Source organism: Emys orbicularis, chromosome 12 (genome assembly GCF_028017835.1).
Source record: "Emys orbicularis isolate rEmyOrb1 chromosome 12, rEmyOrb1.hap1, whole genome shotgun sequence".
Lineage (NCBI taxonomy): Eukaryota > Metazoa > Chordata > Testudines > Emydidae > Emys > Emys orbicularis.
The window spans coordinates 16,449,896-16,471,766 of NC_088694.1; the positions used below are offsets into that span (position 1 = coordinate 16,449,896).

Sequence of the window (21,871 nt, forward strand, 5' to 3'; positions counted from 1 at the left end):
TCTTGTATTTCATACATCTGATTAAGTGGGTTTTAGCCCACGAAAGCTTATGCCCAAATAAATGTGTTAGTCTCTAAGGTGCCACAAGGACTCCTCGCTTTTTTTCGTACTAGTTACTGTTATTGCTCTCATCTCCTCTTCCTCTTCTAACGTCTATTGTTCTGAAACCCACATACGGGCCGCCCGCCCGCGGGTTTAATTTCCCACACAAGATATCTGTATCTAGAAATCTCTCTGTCTAGGTCCCCCTGGTCAGCCCCGCCCCGCCCCGCCCCCAGGCCCTTTCTTACTGCGCCCGCCTGCACCGCGTCCCGTCAGCCAGCCCCCGACTCGCTTACCGCCGCACTTCCCGCGTTAAGGTGACGTGGGCGGCAGGGCCGGGCTAGTCGGAGCGACAGCGGCGCAAGATGGCGGCCACCACGGGCTCGGGTAAGCGGGGCTCGGGTAGCCGAGGCCGGGCCGGGGAGGAGGGACTCGCCGCCGCAGGAGGAGGGGGGGTAGCTTGTACCGGAGGCGGGGGGTGACCAGCTTCGGCCCAGTGGGCTCCGTGAGCGGGGGTTCGCCGGCGGGGCGTGTCTGGGGCTTGAGGGGTGGCGGCTGGGGGCGCTAGGCCGGGGGCCCCAGCGTCAGGGGGCTGCTGCTGCTGGAGGCCCCAGTCCTGGCGGGCGAGGTTCCGGGGGGAGGGGTTTAAGGCGGAGCAGGCGCTTGTGGGGGTGTAGGGGTACCAGGGGGGAGGAGGGGCTGCCTTGTGTGCCAGGCTGTGTGTCCCTGGGGGGGAAGGGCGTTTTGGGGGTGCCAGGCTGGAGGAGGGGCTGCCTTGTGTGCCAGGCTGTGTGTCCCTGGGGGGAAGGGCGTTCTAGGGGTGCCAGGCTGGAGGAGGGGCTGCCTTGTGTGCCAGGCTGTGTGTCCCTGGGGGGGAAGGGCGTTTTGGGGGTGCCAGGCTGGAGGAGGGGCTGCCTTGTGTGCCAGGCTGTGTGTCCTGGGGGGGGGGATGGCGATCTGGGGGTGCCAGGCTGGAGGAGGGGTGCCTTGTGTGCCAAGCTGTGTGTCCCTGGGGAGGGCATTCTGGGGGTGCTAGGATGGAGGAGGGCTGCCTTGTGTGTCAGGATGAGGTGTCTCTGGGGGGGAAGGGTGTTCTGGGGGTGCCTTGTGTGCCAGGCTGTGTGTCCCTGGAGGGGAAAGGCGTTTTGGGGGTGCTAGGCTAGAGGAGGGGTGCCTTGTGTACCAGGATGGGTGCCTTTTGGGCAGTAGAGTTCTGGGGGTACCAGGCTGTGGGATGTCAAGATGGTATGCCTGTGATAAAACCAGTCTGGAGGAGAATGGGGATGCCTTGTTCCAAGTTGTGAGGATGTTCTTCTCCTTGATCCTCAACATGATTCCTCTTTCTCAAGCATTCAATCCCACTCTTTTATCACTTCTGAGTATGATATTGTTCCCTGATTAACAGGGTTATTAGAGTAAACCTGAAGTTACTAAGGGCGGGTATACATTGGGAATTTATATCGGCATAGCTACGTTGGTCAGCGTGTAAAAAATCCATATCCCCAAGAGACTTAGCTATACTGACCAAATCCCCTGTGTAGACAGTGCTAGGTTGACCAGAGAATTCTTCTGTCAGCCTAGCTACTACCTCTTGAGGAGGTGGATTACCTACACTCATGGGAGATCCTCTCCTGTTGGCGTAGGTAGTTTCTACACTGGGGACTTGTCTACACTTAAAATGCTACAGTGGCACAGCTGCGCCATGATAGTGCTTCAGTGTAGACACTACATACACCGATGGGAGGGATTCTCACCTTTCCAAGAGACAGTAGCTATGTCAACAGAAGAATTCTTCCATCAATTTAGCACTGTCTATATGAGGACTTAAGTCGATTTAGCTATGCCACTCAGTGGTGTGGAGTTTTCCCACCCCTGATTGAGCTAAAGTGAGCTAATGTTTTAGTGTAGATTAGGCCTGAAGCGCTACAGCAGCGCAGCCACAGTGGTTTAAGTATAAATATACTTTGAGACATGACAAATTACAGCACAGGATGGGGTGGGAGAAATGGAGGAAGGGAGATAGAATCTGTTTCCAAAAGGTGTTGTGTGTTGGCTGAATTGAACTGAACCCTGTGTATCTGGGTGCAGTAAAAACAACCATGAGTGAGACCAGAAATACACTAGGAAATTAGGTTGGTATAACTTGGTTGCTTAGGGGTTTAAAAAATCCACATGCTTGAGTGAGGCAGCTAAACTGACATAACCCCCAGTGTAGACAGCTTCTCCCCTCAACATAGCTACCACTTCTCATGGAGGAGGAGTACCTATGTGCCATAGGTAGCACGTTCACTGAAGTGCTATATTGGTGCTGCTGCAGCATTTTAAGGTAGCTCAGCCCTTCGATTCACAGAAGCTGTATAAATTGACTTGGGGGAGAATGTTGAGTCAGCTGAAATCTCTGTGGGGAAACTCAAGAAGACATCTCTTTAGCAGTTCATAAAGGAAAAGCTGTCTATATTGTCATTGGTTATGCCTACCAGAATAATGCATCTCTCCTAAGGTTGAGCCTTCGATCCCTTTGTCTCTTCTCACTTATCAGGTATTTATTTATCTCAATTCTGGGGTAAAAGTTTAAAATGAGGTTTCAGACACTGGCAACTGGATAACATAACAATGTGAGTTGGGCTCTGCTTTTTCTTTGTTGATGAAGCAATGACTTGCAGGTGCTACATATTTGAACACTTTTTTTTCTGGCTAATGCTGTGTAGTGAGACCTGAAAACCCCCAAAATCATTTTGGTCACTTATTGGGCTAAAACTGGTTTTGTCTAGATGAAATTAGATGTCTTTGTATTCACTTTTGCAGCACATAGCTCTTCACGGGGAGGGCTTGACCTAATGTCCTTTACAGGCCTAATATATTTCAAAGACTGAGGATTTTGAGGCTTTTAATTTTATTGTTAATCTAATTTGAAAGGCTAAACAAACTCTACCAGCATAATCTCTTATTGTAAATAAACCTCTTTACATCCGTAACGAAATGCCTTATGTTAATACTGAAAGAATATTCAAAATCTAGTTACAGATTCTACGGGCATTGTCTACTTAATTTCTTCAAGTTGAATAATAAAGTCAGTTTCACTTTCAGGTTCTTGCCCCAGTGTTCGGGTTTCAAATGTTGCATGAGAATAGTTGTTTTAAAATCTCTGTTGAAATGTAAAATTACACATCCATCCATTAATCATAGGACATTCCTCTTTGAAGTAGCAAATGAACAAATCTTAAGATCTTTCTCTTGGGGTAGCCTCTTTCCAAAGACAGTTTAAAGTTTATAAGAACAATGGTTGTAGAGAATCAAGATTTAAAGGGGGAAAACCCTGGTGTTCTAGCAATGCAATGGCTACTGCCATAAAGCTTGTATTTTATGGATCTATATATAAAAGTTCTCATAATCCTGATATCATCTCTGTTCTGCCACAAATGTGCGGTATATTTCAGGAGACCATGTTGGAACACTCAGTATAAAACATGAAACTGTGATATGACCTCATCAAGCTCTCTCATGTCACTTCATTCTGGCAGCCATATTTTCCCAATAATCCTTTGCAGCTGCTGACTTTTCAATTTATGTTTGTCTGGAAGAATAAGGCAAGTGGCTTTCTTTTGAAGCCAGTGCAGATCCATAAATTCACTGTCTGTGTGGACATGAGGGGATGTGCATGAGGAGATGCAGTCGGAGCTATGCAACCAACATTTCATGGAGACAAAGTCTAAAACTTTTATTGGTACCTGGCTTCCACATGACATGGCATTGCATTGTAGGCCAGACCTGAACAATCTTAACTAACCAGTAAAATGTGTTTTGATAATGGGTATGTTGCTTCTTCTGGATCACGTTCTATCTCCATGTAATTCTAAAACAGGGGTGGGCAAACTTTTTGGTCCGAGAGCCATATCTGGATATGTAAATTGTATGGCAGGTCATGAATGCTCACAAAATTGGGGTTGGGGTGTAAGAGGGGGTGAGGACTCTGGCTGGGGGTGCAGGCTCCGGGGTGGAGTCAGAAATGAGGAGTTCAGGGTGCGGGAGGGGGTTTCAGGTTGGGGCAGGAGCGGTGTGGGCTCTGGCTGGGGGTGCAGGCTCTGGGATGGGGCTGGGGATGAAGGGTTTGGGGTGCAAGAGGGTGCTCTGGGCTGGGACCGAGGGGTTTGGAGGGCAGGAGGGGGATCAAGGATGGGGCACGGGGGGGTGGCTTGGGGTGCAGGCCCCGGGTAGTGCTTACCTCAAGCAGCTTCCGGAAGCAGTGGCATGTCCCCCTCCGGCTCCTACGCAGTTAGGCGGCTCTGCTGCGCGCTCCCCCATCCACAGGTGCTGTCCCTGCAGCTCCCAATTGTCGTGATTCCCGGCCAATGTGAGCTGCAGAGGCGGCGCTTGGGGCAGGGACAGCGTACGGAGCGGAGCCCCCTGGCTGCCCCGATGCGCAGGAGCCGGAGGGGGGGCATGCTGCTGCTTCTGGGAGCCATGTGGAGCAGCCCTGAACCCTGCTCCGTGGCTGGAGTGCAGGAGTGGGGCAAGCCCCAGACTCCGCTCCCCAGCGGGAGCTTGAGGACCAGATTAAAATGGCTGGTGGGCCGGATGGGGCCAGGGGGCCGTAGTTTGCTCACCCCTGTTCTAAAAGCTCTGCTTTATTGGCTCTTGTAGTATTGAGGTAATATGTGGTATGGGGGGGGGGGGGGAAATGGTGCAGGAACTTTGCATGTCAGTGAAGAGCATGTGCTAATGGTCATGTTCAAGTTTAAATTGCTGCTGGTAGGATGTTGTGTACCTTAACTACTTTTGGCAAAAACTCTTAAAATTGGTATGTAACTTTTTTAACATGGTATGGGAATCCTGAGACTTTGCCCTAACCTCTAATTGTGGAACCTTAGAATATAGGCCAACAACTTAATTTAAATCTAACTTTGGGCTTTGTTCAGTTGGTAAATGAAGCAACTGTTTGTTGCTGGTAATAGATCCTGCCATGTGACCAACAATGCAGTTTTTAGACTCATTTTCAGTAATGTTACAGTGATACTGTTGGTAACGTACACAGTTGATACCGGAAGCTTCATAAGTGTAGTCTTAAGGGTACGACAAGGACCTGGGAAATGAGTCTCTTGGGGTTTTCTGTTTGTTTGTTTTTTCTTTTGATTTACCATGGGGCTTTTTGGCAAGCAACTTATCAAAATCTACTTTACTAATAAGATACAATACTTGTTTCACAAAATCCTTTTGAGGTATGCATGTTTATTTGTAAAGCACTTGGATATCTTTGAATGATATCTGTAGCATATAGTGTTTCAGTAAAAGAACTTAAGTGGCTGGGCTCCTCCTCTTTAACAAAAATACCCAATTTCTCATCTAAAGACAGCACTGTTCCAGAGGATTGGATAGTAGCAGTTGTACCTATATTTAAAAAAGGCTCCAGGGATGATTGAGAGAATTACAGACCAGTGAGCCTTACATCTACATCTAAGAAATAGGTTGAAACAATAATTAAAAATTAAATAATAATGTTTCTGAAATATCTTGATATGATACGATCTAACCAGTATGGTTTCTGCAAAGGAAGACACTCTTTTATATCTCAGAATTTTTTAAATGTGTGAATAAAGAATAACTGGTTGAACTTCTTATTTTTAGACTTGCAAAAGGCCCCTGACAAGGTCCCTCATAAGACACTACAGAAAGATCTAAGGAGTCATGAGGAGAACAGCAAAGTGTTATAATGGATCAAAAACTATCTATTACACAGAAAACACTGGGATTATATGGTCAACTTTCATCATAGCAAAAATTTAACAGCAAGGTACCTCAAGGTTCCATCTTAGGTCCAGTGTCATGTAGTAAACAGATTAATGAAATGAGAAAGGTAACAATCTGCAGATAATAGAGAGTTACTTAGTCTAGTCAAGACCAGAGGGGACTGTGCAGCACTTCAGAGGGAGCTAACCAGACTAGGTGAATGGGCACCAAGATTGCATATGAAGTTCAGCATTGCTAAATACAAAATAATACACAGTGGAGGGGAAAAAATAAACTACTCCCACACCTTACAAAGTTCTGATTTTCCCGAGTTACTACAGTTCGGGATTCTAGGCTTGGTTGCAGATGAGTTAAGGCAGTTAAGATCTCTGCCTAATATGCATCTATAGTTAAAATCGAAGTGTTAGGATGCATAAAGAATAGGCTGGAGAATAATATCGAAAATACTATGCCATCATATAAATCAATAGTGTGGCCTCATCTGGAGTACTGTGTGATATTCCTATCTCAAAAAAGCATTTTGCAGAGTTAGTGAAGGATGACAAGTGATATGGGGTGTAGAAAAATTCATATGAAGAGATTGAAAAGAAAGGAGATGAATAAGAGGGGACACAATAAATGTACATAAAAAAGGGGTGTGGAGAAGGTAGATTGGTAGCTTCTGTTCTTCCTGTCTCGTAACACAGGAACTAAGGTCCATTCAATTAAATCCAAAGATGGCAAATTCAAAATTGGTAAGAGAGTGGGTTTTTTGTGCAATGCCTAACTGGCCTGTGGAATTCATTGACGCTGGATGTTGCTGATGCCAAGAAGTTAGTAAGATTCAAAAAGGGATTAGACATGTATATGGATAACAAGAATAACCAGAATTATTATAGTTAATGCTAAGTGACTTTGAGCTTCATGGTTTAAGCCAATCTCTAACTACTAGAAAGCAAGATGAGATCTAGCATGGACAGCAAATTATCCCTCATCTGCCTACAGTAGGTTTTTTACAACTTCTTCAGAAGCATTTGGTGTTGGTTATTGATCTAGATGGACCTTGGGCTGATCCAGTATGGCAGTTCCTGTGTGCTTATAAGAAACCTGATATTAAACTGACACAGGATTTTAGTTAAAAATAAAGTTTTGTATCATATTTGCTCTAATCTGCTGGCGTGAACTTCCTGCTGTTTTAAATTAATCTTAATATCCAGATAACACTTGCATTTTATTTTATAATTGAGTACAAAAGGATCAGCTATTTAGAAGCTTTTTTTAATCAAAGGGATTAATTTCAGATATTCTAGCAGTACTAAAGGAAATTTTTTTTTTTTTTTTTGAAGGTGGAAGTTTGAGAGAGAATGTTGAACTCAACATCACCAATATTCTTGTCGCATATAAAAACAAATACTTTTGTCTCATAAGAGTTGGTGTAAATATTTTCCCCACAATATTAGTTTTGAATGACTTCCTTAGTAAAATAAATTGTAGCTGATGTAGCTGTTATGGCTTGTTTCACAGCTTAAACTAAGAAACAATGTTGACGTTGCAACTGTCTAATTTGTACTACAAAGTTTTCTTTAGTTTGAGACCTCTTTAATGGAAATGCAAGTCTCTGTAAGCCATTTTAGGGCTTGTGTACACTACAGGTTATTACGATATAACTTATGTCGCTCAGGGGTGTCAGTAAGCCATCCCCCTGAATGACGTAAGCTACACCAACCCAAGCGCTGGTGTAGACAGCACTATGTCAGCGGGCTAGTGCCTCTCGGGGAGGTGCTTTTATTATGCCACCAGGAAAGCTGTCTTCCGTTGGCAGAGAGCGTCTTCACCAGACACGCTACAGCGGCGAGCTACACCGCTGTAGCGCTTCTAGTGTGGACTAGCCATTAGTCTAATTTACAAGGAATGCACCTTAGTATAAAAGTATGCAACTAGCACTTTATCTTATTCAGAAGTATTTCATAGGGTTTGGGGGCTGGTTAAATATCTCAGTACAAGTCCGTTTCTGTTGTCTTGTTTGAGTACAATGACATGTAAGGGCAACATATGAACTTTAAATTTCCTGGCTTCTTACAGTTTGTGTCATAAGCAAAAGCCTTTAATTAAACGCTAAATATTGCATCACTTCAAAAGTATTCTGAGGACAAACTTCTGCATCTAAAAGAGTATTTAATTTTGTGATTGTTGGAAAACCTAGCATTTAAAAATAGTTCCAAAGAAGAACTGTAAAAGAATACTTGGAGCAGATATAATTAAGGCTGTAATATCAAACATAACATGGAAAGTATTTTAAAATATTTTTTTGCTAGCTGTTTTCTGTATTTAGGTACAAAAGATAAGTTATGGTTGAAAGATGTGATTTCACTTAAGCTAGTTAAATCTGGAGTAATTACTGATGTCAAAGTTAAAATTGGTATGAGAGATCAGAATCTGATATGTTTCCTCTTTAAATTAGTTATGTAAAATTATCCTTGACAGAACAAGGACTTCTTTTTGTTAGAGTTCCTAATTACTGAAATGTATTAGCCATAAATTCTTGTGCTTTATCCCTTACAGTTGAGATAAATCCATATGTGCCAAAAGATAAATGCTTGTATCTTAACTCCTCTGTAGAAAGAAAAGCTGCAGATGTAATCTTTCATTGTCATGCCAATGTAAAGCTTACTCTTTACTCTGAAGGTTTGATTCTGTGCATATTGAAATCGATGGTAAAACTCCTTTTGACTTTCATGGTGCAGCATCTGTCCGTCAAAGTATTTTGACCATTTCATTGGTGCAGCATCTGTCCGTCAAAGTACTTTGACCATTTCATTGTATCAGAACCTACTAGCGCTGCTAAAGTACTTTGGTGCTTCCAAAATGGACCCAGTTTTTGAAAAGTCTTTACCTTTGTAAAACATACTGTGCGCTTCAGTTTGGTTGTACAAGTTCTGAATCTGGTATCATTTAAATTATATAACTGAAATTTCTTAAGTTGGAAAAGCTCAGAAAAGCAGAGTAATGGACTTTACTTTTTTTGCTTCATCAAATATACATTTGTTTGTGACTTATTTGAACTACTTTAAGTGTTTTTAATTAAACTAAAAACACTTAAGTATCAAGGCTTTCTGTGCTCTAACTTTTAATACTGTACCTCAGACTGACAAGATGCAAGAGGTCTAACTAAGAGTTAACATATGCCCTGTTAATTTTTTTGTACTTAAGTGGTTTAATAGGAGTTGAACTTTGGAATGTTTTTTAATGCCTTTTGTCAAACTAGGACTTTCATATATCTGCCTGGAAGCATATTTTTCTTTCTTAATACAAAAATTATCTTAGATTCTGACTGATAAAGGAAAAAATCCGGTCAATCTTCTGCATCTTTAATTTATCCTGTTGTGCCTGGGTCTGGCAGGTCATTGTTGGAAAGCAACTTAAAATCTGAGATGACTTGATAGAGAATTACTTACCAAGAATTAGTTTTAGGCTGCTGCTGCTGCTTGGTGGAATTCTAAGGATCAAAGGCTCATGAAGAGGGCGCTGTATCACTTAGAACTTGGAATGCTTTCTTCATAACCATAAGGCTAGCAACTCTTCTTTAGGAACTTGAGATCTATAGAAATATGGCTTCTCCACTTATGGCTGGCAAGTGGATTTTTTTTCCAGTCCCTACTGTAAAACTAAATGTCCTTCATGGGGTTTGTCAGAGCTAGTAAACAAAAGTCTAAGATTGAGGCCAGGTGGGTACAAATTTACTCAAGACTTAAAATTTATATCCAATTTATAAACCCGTGAAACTGGAGATTTAACATTCAGTGCTGCTATAGTTAAGTCTCTAGCAGGTTCACTGTGGTAATCTTTCTACTTTTGCTCTTAAGTTTATAATATAATATATTTCTCTTTGGAATATTTCCATGAGGTCTGCAGGCAGTAAACTAAGATGATGTAGATTTTTCTCCTACCTTTTGTGTCCTAATTTAAATGAAATTTGAAGCTGCTGCTCAGAGTATTCTGGGTTCATAAAGAATTGGCTAAATTAAAATTTATAATCTGAAGCCTGTTTTGATGATGTAGTTATTCAAACTTGGACTAAACTACTTATTTCGTCTGTATTCTGTTTTTGTATTGAAGGGCTCTTAAAGCAAACAGGTTTGTTTTGTTGTTGTGTTGTCAGTCTCCATAACTACACTTAATAAAAAAATTATGCCAGTATTTGTCATATGTGGAAAATGTAGTTGACTCACTCTTGTGATACAGCAGTTAGGAACAAGGAAGCCCTATGACCAGCCAGCTCTCTGTGGACCACCAGTGATCCACAGACTAGTTTAATTGCTACTCTACAATCTATTATTTCTAGGACCCTTGCTATTCATTGCTCTGACTCATTCTGAATCAGAGTATTTGGAAGGGCCCTAAATCAATGTTGCTGTCTGTTCCCATGAGAACTTATATTAATATTATGCACACCTTCCCCCACACCTGATTAAGGTTTCAAAGTCAACACTCAGGTTAGGAAATGACGGAGTTAATGTTGCCGTTTGAACTTTAGTTTGACTTTCCTGTGCATTTACATTATGCTAGTCTTTAATCAAATGATCACATACTGCTTTCTTCCCACAGGATTCCTGCCTTATTCAGTGCACAGACTTGATGGTGCTCACTGACTGGGTAGCTATTCAATATTTCCTTTTATCCTTGTCAGTATGTGGCTCCATGCCTTACCACAAACCATCCAAACCTTGCACTGAATACAGAACTAACTTCATCTTGGGCTCTTCTGTGGTGTCTACATATCTTAATGAATTATTTTCACCCAATGAGATGAGGTGGTGGTATTATCCCTTCTTTACAGATGGCAAGTTGAGGCGGAATGATATTAAGGCCAAATTTGTCAAGTGTCAGAGTTTTAGATGCCCAATATGAGACCACTGTTTTTTTGTTTTTTTTTGTGTCCAGGTTACTTGGCATTCTTATGTCAGTTCAAGGGTTTGGATTTTTTTTAATGTATATTGTAGTGTTTGAGGATTAGGACTGATTCCACAACAAAATCAGAATTGGCATTCAGTCCTTTTTAGGTTTTTAAGACACTTGAGAGAGACTTTAAAGACACTAAAGTTGTCCTACTCTAAGCACTCTCATGTGCAATGTGACAACCCTTCCAGGTTCTCAAGCAGTCAAAGGAGAGATTTTCAAGACTCTTGCTTTGCCGCTTTCCTCGTGTCATGTTTCTTGAGCACTAGATGAGCTTACTCATCACTGAGAACATTTTAGTCCCATAAACAGAATGTCTGTCTGTTTCTTCTATGCTAACCAACAGGTGAGGCTGGAGAAGGGGACTAGGCATTCTCTTCAGTCATATTGCATGTTATGCAACTATTCAATAGTTAACCTTTTGGTGTTTCTGTAAACAAAAATTTCTTTAGAAGGTCAAGTGGAAAATAACTCCATTAGCGTTCTCTGTCCTATCAATGCATCTTTGTTTCTCTTAGGACTGTTCTTAAGCATGTACTGTGAGCAAATAAAAGAATATGACACAGAATAGGATTTATTCAGGATTCTTAATGGCTGTGGCGTGGTCTTAAAGGGAAAGTCACTTAGCCTCTCTGTGTCTTAGTTCCCCACCTGTGAAATGGTACTGATAATTCTTCCCTACCTCACAGGAGTGTTGTGGCCTAAGTTTGTTAAAGATGGTGAGGTGCTCAGATATTACAATATTGGAGGGCCCATATAAGTACTTTAGCTAGATCTTGCACTGATGAAGTCCACTACAATTAATTTCAAATTAACTTGTTTATGTTACAAAACAGATTGATTTGCTACTTTTAAAAAGCTCTGGAAAGATTCATAGATGTCTAGGCTCTTACAAAATGTTGTAGCTTCTACCTTTTATCTTCTAAATGAAATGGACATAAAGTAGGAAGACAGACTGTAAGGAAGCAGGAAGTAAATATACTGCTTACATCTCTGAATACACAGAGGTCCTCTTCCTCCTCTGGCTGTATGCACTAATGCAGAGCCTAGCTGCCTTGGCTCAATAGCATGATTTTTTTTTTGGTAAATGCAAAAGACTCCTTGTTTCCACTTATTTTTATATTTAAGGTCTGATCTTGTATCTTCCTCCCACCATGAAAATACTGCCACTCAGAAATATTGCTGTTATCAAGGTTTTGGTCTAAATGTTTTGACATAGGATTATCAAAAGTAGCAGTCCAATTATCCAGTCTTATGTCACTGCCAGATACTCTCAGTTCAAAGTTTTTCTGATTCTTTTTAGGAGTAAAAGTTCCTCGTAATTTTCGACTGTTGGAAGAACTTGAAGAAGGTCAGAAAGGAGTAGGAGATGGTACAGTTAGCTGGGGTCTTGAAGATGATGAAGATATGACACTTACAAGATGGACAGGAATGATTATTGGGCCTCCAAGAGTAAGCATCAACTTTCAGATATAAATCCCAGCGTCACTCAACATTCTGCTTTCCTCTCCTTTCCCCCCCCCCCCCCCCCCCCCTGCAGACATTCTCATGCATGTATCTGAGTGGGTACGTGTATGCAACCAGATTCACTTGGCATATAAATTGGGGTTGATATGCCAGTATATCTTTCTGCTTATGACTTTAAACAATGCTAATACCTGTTAATTGATTAGCTCTGCTACACAAGTGACGTTCACATTTACAGATTAATTTACACAGTAATTTTCTAGTGTCCTGTAGCCCTGAATTACAGCAAAGTCTCAAAGCCTGTAAGAGTTAAATATGGAGCTAATACTGGTAATATCTCACTAGCCAGTCCTTATCTATTAACATATTCTGCATTAGTTCAGTTCAGTTTTGGTCATCGCTTTAGGGAGTTTCTTGAGATTTGGGGGGGGGTTGGTATTTCTGTTGCAGCAAAACTGGCTTGCTCCTTTAAAGTTTCAGCTAACCCAGAAAACTCTTATTAGAATTTGAGGTTCTAGCCATAAACTAAATTGTGCTTTTGACTTTCTTATCATCTGTCTCCCAATCTGTGTATTTAATATGCCTCAGAGTGGCTTTTTATAATGCTACTATGCTCTTTACAGTAATACTGCAGCTGGAGAGTATCTGTCCTCCTGTTTAGAGAGGTTAGTAAAAAGGACATCTTGATGATAGCGGTACAGCTATGTTATCGCTATGTGTGAGACAAATAATTAGGCTTAGTGTTCCATATCATTTGATATTTTCAAAGTACCTTACGTACTAACCTCATGGTCTTGCAGTCTGAAACCTACAGTGGTGACAAGCTTAGTATCTCATAGCTAGTCTAAAACATGGCTGGTATGATGGTTCTTCAGAGCTATGGTCCATGTGACTACGCTCTGCCAGTAGTGGACAAATTGGACTAATTTATTTGGGCAGGAACTTTGTTGATGTCTCTACAGTGGGGTGAGCCCCTCTAGGCCCTACCATCTATGGAGTGTTCCCATAGGTGACTCCTTATCAGTTAGTGATTGGCTTCTGCTGGGTCTCATGAGGCTTTATCCCTACTTTTTAACAATATAGAAGGATAATGTAACTATATGTTCTCATCCATATGTCAAATCCTTTTTTTAATCCTATTAAACTCTTGGCCTCTACTTTGCAGTAGTAAATTCCACATGTCACTTATACATTGTGTGTATCTTAAAACAAAAACACACACAGAAACCTTCCTCATCGCTCTTAAATTGACTTGCGGCCTTCCAGTTTCACTGACTATCCCATTGCTCTTTTACTATGGAAGAATAAATGTGAGTGACTATTACCTTCACCATACCATTGCATTATGATGTGTATATCATGTCTGGTCTCTGTCTCCTCTCTAAGTAATCCCAGTCTTTTCAACCCATCATTATATGGAAGCCTTTAGATGCTCTCATTGCCTATATCTGCACCTGTCTATTTGTAGCCACTTCTGAGATAGGGTGACTGAACTTAGTACTCCAGCTGAGGCTTTACCATTCAATTAGAGACAAATCAACTTAGTGTAGACTTTGTTTTGACACTTCAGGTGTTCTGAGAGAAGCTCTTCCATGAAGATTGGGGGATAAATGGTGTGCCAACCTCAATTTTGGCTGTAAATATTTTTATTGACTATAGACACTTATATGATCCTGTCTTTTAGTACTTGTCATTCAACAGTCTTGTATTAAACAAATATTTAAAAAGAGACTGAAATCTGCACACACTTGTGTGCTTTTACCATAGAAGTGTTGTCATGGGAGCAAAGTACAGCGAAGTGATTCTAATGTCAGAATTGTGTAGGATAATCCAATCTGTCTGGAGGTGACAACTCTTTGCCTCAGTTCACAACTATCTTCTGTTTTTCACCTTTCCTGTCTGACACCTTTTAAAAAGATCTCTCCTACCAAAGTCATTAGAAAATCCTGCTCTGCATAACTGACCACTGGATGTCACTGTTGCATAGAAAGACAGCTGCAATGCATTTGTGTGTGTACCTGTCTATGAATACAGTGACTCTTACTTGAGTTTCAAACTGGCAGGTTCTAGTTTACTAGTAACAGATATGTATATGCATCTGTGTCTTTACTCTAAATCTTGTAATAGATCATATCCCAGTGCTTGCTGGCCACTTTCTCAATCTGTCCGTAGTCAAATTGCACCATAATTGTGAAGAGATTGCACTTAAGCATGTGTTTACATTGAGGAGAGCTCTCTCAATGTAAAATCCTAGCGGAGACAAGGCATACGTATTTTTTACCTCCAATGTACCTACACAAGAATGACCATACTGGGTCAGACCAATGATCCATCTAGCCCATTATCCTGTCTTCCATCAGTGGCCAATACCAGATTATTCAAAGGGAGAGAACAGGACAATCATGAAGTGATCCATACCCTGTTGTCCAGTCCCAGCATCTGGCAGTCAGAGACTTAGGGACACCCTAAACATGGGATTGCATCCCTTACCATCTTGGCTAATGGCTATTGATGGACCTGTCCTCCATGAACTCATCTAATTCTTTTTTGAATCCATTTGTAGTTTTGGCCTTCACAACATCCCCTGACTGTGTATTGTGTGAAGTAGTTCTTCCTTTTGTTTGTACATCAAGGTTATTCCCCAGGTGGGGGGCATATAGTTGATTTCTGTTAGCCTGTGTTAAAGTAAAAACTGCCTGTGGCTTATCTCCACTAGGATTTTACATAGAGAACCCTCTGTGTAAAAACACACAGCATTATGTTTCTGAGTGCCCGTATGCTTGCATGATGACAGAACTTGTAGTTTTTGAGCAATTCCCGTCTTTTGGCATTCAGAGTCATGTTGACTCTGCAGGAATCTGTGCTCAGATTTCCCAGTCCGGAGACTTTCTGCTCTATCCAGGCCTCCCCCCTTTGTGGCCTTCTGTCATGCTCCCTTCATTGTTGCCTGTTACAGCTGGAATCCCTCCCTGACCCAGGCTACCATGTGGACACTTAAAACTCCTGTAGTTTCTAGTTATCTTCCCCCCCACCACCACTCCATTAGTTGTCCTAATTCCTCTCCCCACTGTCTTAAATCATCTTTAAAATTTGCAAAACAACAAGATATGTTCTTCAGTCCCTGTACATTTTATGTCCTCCTTTCCATATGTTTAGCTAGATTGTAAGTTCCTCAGGGTAGGGACTGTCTTATATGTCTGTAAGGCACCTAGCACAGTGTAATTGCTATGAAAAATAATAATCCTTTGATTCCTTGTCTGGGGATGGGGAGTGACCTATGAATGTATTGTGATTCGGAGCATTCTCCTTATCTCCCCACAACTTTCACTTTGGTGAGTTATGAATATGGTGCAAAAATCGAGATCTAGCTGTAGTATTTACAATTAAATGTTTCTGATAAAATTTAAAAAATTACAGGCTTTTTGGGGTAAATTGGGTTTAAATAGCTGGCTAATATAAAGCATTGGTTTCATTTCCGAGGTAGCCTAGCCCATTGAACCTACAATTCAAAACTGCATATGCTTTTGAATTGCCTGGTATGAAACTGAAGTCTAATACTGGATTACTTTACTCTAAATTAATCCCCAAGCAGGGATGTCGGTTGTATTCCATAATCTGATAAATAGATGATAGTTTAAGTATTGGTGTGCAGTATGACAAGCTTTGTCTATGTTGGGCACTAAGTGAATTTTTCTGGCAATTTTCAGAGTGTAGCTTAGCAAATGTGGAAAAATCCACCATGTGTGTCACACTCAAACTTTGTGTCCCTGATGACTATTGTAATTAAGTGATTCTAATACTGCCTGACACAGATGTTCCTCTCTTCCAGACAATTTATGAAAACAGAATATACAGCCTTAAAATAGAATGTGGGCCTAAATATCCAGAAGCACCTCCATTTGTAAGATTTGTAACAAAAATTAATATGAATGGAGTAAATAGTTCTAATGGAGTGGTAAGTTGTTTTTTTTCTGTTTATGTTAACATGGTTTAAACATTGAGCGTTAATTTGAACCTACATCTTTACTCAGATGTTTAACAAAATACTTTGCTTTCTTTTTGAGTAGTGGAAGAGGGGAGGTGTAAGGTAATTGTCATCAAATTTGTTTCAGTACTTGAAAGATATTGCTAACAACTCCTCTTTTGCCTTAGCAGCACTCAGGTTGTTACACAGTATAAGCATTTATTAAGCTTGAAAGGAAACTAAACATATGTTAAGTTTTTCAAACTTGCTGGCAGTAACTTGATTAAAAACCACCGTATCTGATAGGCAGCTATATTTTTTGGACTCCGAGGACTGACAGGAGTGGTGTTTTTTGTCTATTTTTAGGTGGATCCCAGAGCCATATCAGTCCTAGCAAAATGGCAGAATTCTTATAGTATCAAAGTTGTTCTGCAAGAGCTTCGGCGTCTAATGATGTCTAAAGAAAATATGAAACTTCCTCAGCCACCTGAAGGACAATGTTACAGCAATTAATTTAAAAAAAACAAAAACAAATCCTGCCCCTTTATTCAATTTAAGCTGTCTTCATTTTCCACAGTAGTAAATTTTCTAGATGCATCTTGTAGACCTCAAAGTACTGGAAAGGAAGTTCCCATTCAAAGGAAGTTTATCTTGAGATACTGTAAATGATACTAATTTTTCATTTGAAATATAAGTTGTGCTATAACAAATAATCCTGTCATGTGTAACCACTGTCCACATAGTTGAACTTCTGGTATCAAGAAAAGTCTATTTAAATTTATTACTGTCAAGACCAGTGTGGCACATTTAATTCAACTGTGAAAACATATATCACACAATCACCTTGCTGTGTGTTTGGCCTGGGTTGTTGGGTTTTTTTTCTTTCTCTGTCTTTTGCAATAGAGTTGAAGCTCAGGGCTATTTATTAGAATAGACACAAAGGTTTTAGCTTCCAGGACTATGCTGGGCTTTGTGGACTACTAATGGGGATGTGTGCTAACCTCAATCATCCCTCCCTTTGTGCTATCTCTAGTAAAGGCTGAATGTGACTGTGGTTGGTTTTATTTTTTAAGTCCTAGTAATCTAGGGCAGGCTTTTCTTCTTCCCTTTGGCCAAGGCACAGATTGTATTTCTCCTCCTGCCCCCCTCCCTTCTCCCCCAATAACATGGGCCTTGGGTGAGGGATTCAGGGTTTTTTCAATCTTTCCTCTCCCCCATCTTCCTAGAGAGGGTGCTGCTTTATTTTTGCCCCGTTTGTGACTCTTCTCCTTACCTCTGGCCAGTGGCCAGCAGGGGAAAGTGTTTGGGCAATCACCTGACCTGTCCCCTCATGCTTGTCATTTTGTTTTTGCAATTAATTTAGTCTTCACCAGCCTGGGAAACAAGAGTATCTATTCTGCTCGCAAACTTGGATCTCCCTTGCCCCCATGGCACTGCTGCCACACCGCCAAGCTGGCCATGGCTGATGTTATTAGATAGGCTTTTGACATGGTGAAAAGAGCGGTAATTTACCAGGATTGCTTGGATTTGCTAGCTGCCAAACTTTAATGGGGAAACTCTGCGTGTAGAAATTCTAAACACACACTCCAATACAACCAGTCAAATTTTGGTGCTTCAAAATTGACCTGAGGATGTTAACTAATAAACAATGCACTTACTTTTGACCCTTTTTAAAGACCTGACAATTAGAGACAAATCTACTTAGTGTAGACTTTGTTTTGACACTTCAGGTGTTGTGAGAGAAACTCTTCCATGAAGATTTGGGGATAAATGGTGTGCACAGCAGATTAGAGAGAGACCTTACTGGCAATGCTTCCTGGCAAATCACTGCTTTTTCTGACTTACTGTTTTGGACCACAAACTGCTGATATGTGGATGCAAGCTTAAATACAAACAACCTAGTGTGTCCTAAGTTTTATGACAAATTCAGTGTTTGTGTAAAAACCACACTTTAAAGCAGTGGCTATCAAGTCAATGAACAATTGATGTTTCCATTAACTCTTTTGAGGAAAATATTAGTTGTAAGGATTTAACATCCTCTGTAATTAAAGTTTAACATAACAGTATTCCATAAGCAGCCTTTTTATTGTATCAGACCATTGCCTGATTTTAATATAATAAAAAGTGTGCATTAATATGACAAAGCTTTAATTGCATTTATGTTTAGAATTTTGATCACTTAGGGAAATCTTGAAATGTTTTGGAGTATCTTGTTACAGATCATAATATGGTGGTCTGATTTAATAGTAAAATGTGAAAATTTTTGCGTATAACTTAATGTTGTGTGGTGAAAGAAACAACTGTCCTGATTTGGGTGTGCTGCTGCCTCCTTGAGAGTACTTTGTAAAGGAGGATTTTACATGAGTCGCATCAGTGTGATGGTTTAGGTTAAAGCCAGACCCAAAATAATTGGAGTGTCCTTCCTGTGATGATCTTAAGGAACTGCTAAAATAGAAACTCCTTCAGACAGAGAACTTCTACCCTGGTGCCTACCACGATGGCCTTATTTGCTGCAGTCCCTCTGAGAGAATGAAATCTAGGCATTGCAGCCTGTTCCATTCTTCTATCTGTGTAGCCACAAAAGGAAGAAAAGGTGAGGGCGACTCAAAATTGGAAAGTCAATTAGTCAGATTCATTCCCGTCATAAGATTTTGTCCTGCTCTCTGTAATAGTGTATTCTGCAAAGCTGGATTTCTGTTCAGAACTTCATATCCCCTATTTTTATCTGGGATTTGGTATTTCTGGCTATGAAGAGAGCCTTCTTCGAAAGGGAAAAATTAGATATTGCTTGTGAATTCACCTTAAAGTCTTAGGGAACTGGACTCTTTGTGTGTGGGGGGGAGGGGGGCACGGCGGGAGGTAGGATGGTGTGGGGGAAGGGGTTATGTTCATATGTGGAACTTACTGATGTGTTTTGGTTTGAAATACTCACCATATGGTGAAGCAAAAATTATCTTGTAAAATGTGGAAACAGTATTGGGACTAGTGCTACATCAGCTTGTAATGTTTATTTCAGAGATCTTGGCATCTAAAATGATTTTAAATGGAAAGCAAAAGGGTGGCTGATTACTGTGCTTCTTGACACCAGTACTGTTTTTTAAGATTACCTTTGCAATATCCCATATAACATGGACAAGGCTTAGTTGAGGGCCTTAATACCTTGAGTAATCGACTTTTCAAAACCCACAAACTTCTCTGACAACAGGTAGGATGTAAAGGTTAGGATATTCCAGATCCTGAACCCTGGTCCACACTAATTTTGAAACTGTGCTAGGAACAGCCATGCTTAAATATAACTTAAATGGTACTATCCTGGAGATGAGTTGCTGAGGAAAGGATTTAATGTGTATTTAAAACCTTCATTGTGAGTATTTGACTTTTTTGAGACGTCAACAGAACACGATACCAGTATTCCAATCTGAGTCAAAGATGATCTGAACTCAAATCACTGAGATGTGCATCCACTGCAGATGAATTATAAATTGTCCTGGTGCAACAGACCCAACAGTCCATTGCCTGTTCTCAGACAGCAAACCTAGTATAGATACCTCAGAGCTAAGAGGTAGGGAGAGGAAACAACCCTGTATCACATCTGCCTGGTTGTTTATTATGCCACCTTTGGAGGGAAGGAGTGTGAGGTTTCTGCTTGACCCTTTCAGGTAATTGATTTGTGTCCTGAAACATGTCTCCTCTTAAAGCTATAGAGAGAGAAGGGGTGGAATAAGAACAGGTATCAATTGGAAATCAGAACTTGGCCCCGTTGGCCATCACTTGTCTTGAATGCATGCAGCTTCGACTGAGATCAGTGGGAGCAGCCTGCAGGACTGAGTGGGATTTGACCCTAAAAGTGCTTCCCTTGACAGCCCTTTAATTTTTAGCTACATTTCACAACTAAACATTCTATATATTTTGTATCTAATCACTTTCAGCAAGTACAATCCTACCAAGAAATTTCCCATTTCCACTCTAAGTGGCCTTAGAACGAAGTGTTCTACTCATGCCTACACTGCATTTTAAAACCCACAACAGTGAATTTCATAGCCCAGGTCTACAGACTCGGGCTCATGCTGTGGTGCTAAAAACAGCAGTGGTAGGCATTGAGGTTCGGGCTCAAGCTCTGAAACCTGGGGACAAGGGTGGGCTTCAGAGGCCAAGCTTCAGTCTGATCCGCAGCCTCTACACGGCTGTTTTTAGACCTGTAGTGTGAGCCCTGAAAACGTATGTCCATCATAGACCCGGGCTCTGAGACTCGCTGCCTTAGTATGGTAACACCTCTTTCTATGGCCACTCAAGTAGTAGAAATTGGAGGTTTCTTGGGAGACATACCCTCGGTTACTTAAATAGCATTCAGGCAGTAGAGGGAGCTAGCTAGCTTTACATCACTTTTCTCTGAGCAAAGTGCAGATGCTGTTTAATTTAAATGCTAAATCTTTCTTTGGAGCCACTTCTCCTGTATTTCTTGTATTGATTTAAGACTTTAGCAGCCTGTTCAGCATGATGGCTTCCACACTGTCCAGAAGTGGACAGTTATATGTGGCACTGGAGTTTGACATTATTTTTCTAGGGGACAAATCAGTACTGCAGTGAGATTTTTATTCATTAAAACTGTCTTCTTTCTCTGTAATTAAGCAAAGCTACGGGACTTATTTGTGCTTTTTCTGTATCTCTTGCTCCTGCTGTAGCTTTTTAGATGTAAATTTTTTATCACTATTAAGTGATTATTTAAAAAAAAAAAAAAAACTAGGCATAGTTTTAAATTAACATCTTGCTTCTGCTTCAGAGAACACATGCTAATTAAAAATGTTAATTTTGATATTTTTAGGTGGCTACTTTATCCATTTCTCTTACCTTGGATAATGATAAATTTAATATTCACTTTCAGTTTCTGATTCTCATGCACTAGAACAAAACTGCAGTATTAAAGCTGCCTGGAAATGATCTGATTTAAAGAAGAGAAAACCTTTTCCCAACAGAATTTAAAATACGTGGGTCTTGGGTTTTGTTTCAATTGTATTTAAAAAAAAAAAAAAAGGTGAGGGGCAAACAGACTTTATGCACATTTTGGGAAAGTTTATGGATATCTTGTTTATAAACATTTAGAAATCTCTGATCTGCTGTTAATAAATTTTAAGTGAATTATTAAAACATGCTTAGCCAGAGAATTGGTAGTCTATATTTTTACTTGTATATCAAGGAATTGCATAATAGCACATTATTTACTAGATTGCAAAGTTACCATCGTCATACTTATAAATCTATTAACATAATAGCACTCTACAAACAGAAGGGCAAAGTTCCTACTCTCAAGAGCCTAGATCCTGCAATGAGCATTGTAACACAGATACCCCTTGGCTCAGGGTCCTCATAGTGCCCATTTTGGGCCTGAGGCTTGAAATAGGAACAAGCCTTTTGAGCCTGATGAGTCAGACATAGCCATCTATTGCATAGAGCACAGGCCCAGCTCAGGCAATTCTGAGTTGTAAGCCAGACCCTGCCACTGACTTGTTGAGGATCAGCTGAAGTTTGTTGCCATTTATCATGCACACCCATGAGTGCTGTATAAATAAATATTAAGGTCTGTCCCCATTTTATATAGATGGTCAAACTGAGGCATAGAAGTGCTTAAGTAACTTTACCATGGCCACGCAGCCAGACAGTGGCAGAGGAGCCAGAGAATGCAAGGGTGACCGTGATAGTCCTGTGTTCAGTCCACAGTGT

At 40.8% G+C, this 21,871-nt stretch overlaps 1 protein-coding gene across 2 annotated transcripts; it reads left to right on the forward strand.

Annotated features, from left to right (window-relative positions):
- Nucleotides 1-342: 342 nt before the first annotated feature.
- UBE2V1 (ubiquitin conjugating enzyme E2 V1) lies at nucleotides 343-18,297 on the forward strand. 2 transcript variants are annotated; one of them, XM_065415022.1, is made up of 5 exons: nucleotides 351-429; nucleotides 10,372-10,419; nucleotides 12,026-12,174; nucleotides 16,019-16,144; nucleotides 16,520-18,297. In XM_065415022.1, exons 3-5 carry the CDS (start codon nucleotides 12,130-12,132, stop codon nucleotides 16,664-16,666), a joined length of 318 nt encoding a protein of 105 aa, XP_065271094.1. In that variant the 5' UTR covers nucleotides 351-429; nucleotides 10,372-10,419; nucleotides 12,026-12,129; the 3' UTR covers nucleotides 16,667-18,297. The 2 variants fall into 2 exon arrangements, with proteins under 2 accessions (XP_065271093.1, XP_065271094.1); XM_065415021.1 differs by lacking the exon at nucleotides 10,372-10,419 and having other exon boundaries at nucleotides 343-429.
- The last annotated feature ends 3,574 nt before the right edge of the window (nucleotides 18,298-21,871 follow it).